At 36.6% G+C, this 2950-nt stretch overlaps 1 protein-coding gene across 1 annotated transcript in view; it reads left to right on the top strand.

Moving 5' to 3' along the window:
* Nucleotides 1-2210, top strand: part of BTG4 (BTG anti-proliferation factor 4) — a 14379-nt gene extending 12169 nt beyond the window's left edge. The window contains exons 3-5 of the mRNA XM_019653626.1: nt 362-499; nt 1097-1292; nt 2196-2210. Of these exons, the coding sequence (XP_019509171.1) occupies nt 362-499; nt 1097-1292; nt 2196-2210 (349 nt within the window). The remainder of the gene's footprint in view (nt 1-361; nt 500-1096; nt 1293-2195) is intronic.
* Nucleotides 2211-2950: the final 740 nt, after the last annotated feature.

The raw sequence follows: 2950 nt of genomic DNA, 5'->3' as shown, positions 1-2950 counted from the left end.
TATATAGTCATGGGATGTGGAGTATAGTGTGGGAGTGGAGTCAAGGGATTTGTAATAGATATGTATGATATTGGGGGGAAATGGGGAGGCAGATTGGGGGAGGGGGGTTGTCACTTTGAGGGGTAAAAAGTATAACTACTGCACTGTGTTGTACAGCTGAAACTAATTCTAAAAAATGTGTATTTCATAATAAAAAATAATTTAATAATAAAAACCAAAAACTGCGGAGCGAGGGGAAGGGGTCAGCAGAAGGCAAGGGTGAGGTGGGAGCTGTGTATATCGGAGCAGTATGCCTACGACATGATTCTTCTGCTAAAGCATCTGTCATCATGCCTTTGTTTCTCTTTCCTTGTTTTTAAAGGTGTATCAGGATAAACAATAATCAGAATAAAGATCCCATTCTACAAAGGGCTTGTGCTGAAAGTAATGTGGATTTTTCTCACCTGGGACTTCCAAAAGAGATGACCATATGGGTAGATCCCTTTGAGGTTTGCTGTAGGTGAGTGTTCTCATTGGAGTTAAGAATTTGTGTGCCCTGTGACACCTGGAAACCTTAGGTTATTTTGTCAGCTCTGTACAACTTCGTGAAACATGAGGCTCTAAAGCCTTGGATTAGCAGTGAGGGCACTGGTTGGTTAAGCTTTTAGATAAAACTTTATCAGACAACAAACTTTCAGTAGAGGTGGATGGAGTGGGAAGCACAAAGACTTTGCATAATATTTGAAATTTGATTTTAATGCCTGCACCCTATTGCCAGGAGTAGATTGTAATGTCTAAGTATTATAGGCAGAATCAAGGGGCAAGAGGAGTTTTCTACCGTGGGGCAATTAAGTCCATTAGTTGAATCCAAAGAAACTAGTCTTTGTCTTTATCTGAGCAATTAACCAAGGTAGCTCTTACTGAAGACCCCCCACTAATTATGACAGTGTAATAATTGAAGGTGATAATGTCTCTCAATTTGCTTTGCTGTCAAGTCATTTCAATTTGTTTTTAAAAATAACTCTTTTTGTAAGTGAACTGTCTCCATAAAAGATTAGAGAGAAAACTGTGAAAAGTCGAATCCTTAATAAATACTTTATTTTCCTTTCCTATTTAGGTATGGTGAGAAAAATCATCCATTTACAGTTGCTTCTTTCAAAGGCAGGTCGGAGGAAGGGGAACTTTTCCAACGAATCAGTTATGCTGTTAATAGGTCCACACTGGACTACTCCAGCACTTCCTCTGATGAAGAAAGTTGTAACAAAGAACCTCAGATCATTCCTAAAGTCAGCAATCCAAAGAGTATTTATCAGGTAAAGTTCCAGTTCTTCTCTACACTTTTGTTTTCTATTCTAATTATTTTCTATTCTAACTCTAAAAAGAATACGCTCACTGTAAAAGCAAAGAAACAAGCAATTGGAAAACATAGAAACAACAAAACTACAAAGATTAAAATCACAATATTAATATCCTCACGAAATGTTTTTTTCTTCTATATGTAGTTCCTCTACTTGGCTGAGTGCTCAGGATTTATATCATTTTTTTGCAGTCCCGTTTTTCCATACAATATTTGAATATAATTTTCCTTTCACCTAAGTTTTTCAGAATTAAATATTAAAATCAGTGGGTCTTTTTTTTTAAAAAAAGATTTTATTGGGAAATTGGGGAAGGGAAACAGCCAAGTTGTTGTCCTTCAATCTTAGTTGTGGAGGGCGCAGCTAGCTCAGCTCCAAGTCCAGTTGTCATCTGGCTGCCTGTCGGCAGCTCACGGCCACTCAGCTCAAGGTGCAGTGTTCAATCTTAGTTGCAGGTGGGCATAGTCCACCATCCCATGTGAGAGTTGAACTGGCAACCCTGTTGTTAAGAGCAAGTGCTCTCACCAGCTGAGCCATCCTGCCACCTGTTGGCAGCTCAGTGGCAGCTCAGCTCGGGCACAGCTCACTGGCCCATGTGGGAGTCGAACCGGTGACCCTGTTGCTCAGAGCTCATGCTCTTAACCAACTGAGCCACTCAGCTGGCCCCATCAGTGGGATTTTTGACAATAGAAAATAACATACCTCTCATAGGAAATTTGGAATATTAAGAAATGGTCAAAGGTCTGCAATGCCACTACCAGGGTAGTTTTGCTAAAAACAAAAACAAAAAAGACCTATAGAAAGATATGCCTACCTACACTTTGGAAATAGGTTTCATGAAACAATACTTATCCTTACTAGGTACAATGCCCCTGACACTTTGTATTAAATTAAATTATTTCAACCACCTAAATTGATTTCATAACTCACTAATGGTGGCAACCCATGGCCTGAAAAACACTGATCTAGAGAGAACCTCGGTGTACACTTTGTATGTATATAATTGTTTATATGTTTTCTTAAATTAATCCGTATATATTAACATGTTAAAGCAATTTTATTTAATATTTTAATATTCGTTTACTTTCCTAGTACTTTACTTAGTTAATCTACTATTAGCAGATATCTAGATTGTTTCCACATTGTTGTGATATAAAAAAGCTGATAACTTGTACAGATATTTCTGAATTTTAAGTTATTTCTGGAGACTTGATTCTCAGACATGGAATTACTGGGTCATGGTGTACAGACATTTTGCTCCTTCTCAATATATGGCCAAAGTACCTCCTAGAAAGTTGTATTTATTTGTAGTGTAATAAGCTTTACGTGAAAATGTTTACCATTTTTCCTAAAATTGGGTACTCACTTAAAAATAGTTTGATAACAATACTATCTATTACAGATATTATTAATTAAATTAAACATTTATAAAATCTCTTTGTCCCTAAATGTTTTAGATATTTACTGTCTTACAACTTTTCTCTTGTTTACCCACTTATCATTTGAGGTCTAAATGTATTAATTATTACAGGCTCTTCAAACTTTAGGAGTATTGTAAGTCCTTGTCATATTACTGTCACATATTTTTTCTCTAGACTGTTTAGTTTTCTAATTAT

The sequence above is a fragment of the Hipposideros armiger genome, unplaced genomic scaffold (assembly GCF_001890085.2).
Source record: "Hipposideros armiger isolate ML-2016 unplaced genomic scaffold, ASM189008v1 scaffold_204, whole genome shotgun sequence".
Classification (NCBI taxonomy): Eukaryota; Metazoa; Chordata; class Mammalia; order Chiroptera; family Hipposideridae; genus Hipposideros; species Hipposideros armiger.
Note: the sequence above shows the minus strand (reverse complement) of the source record. Positions and strands in the feature narration are given on the sequence as shown.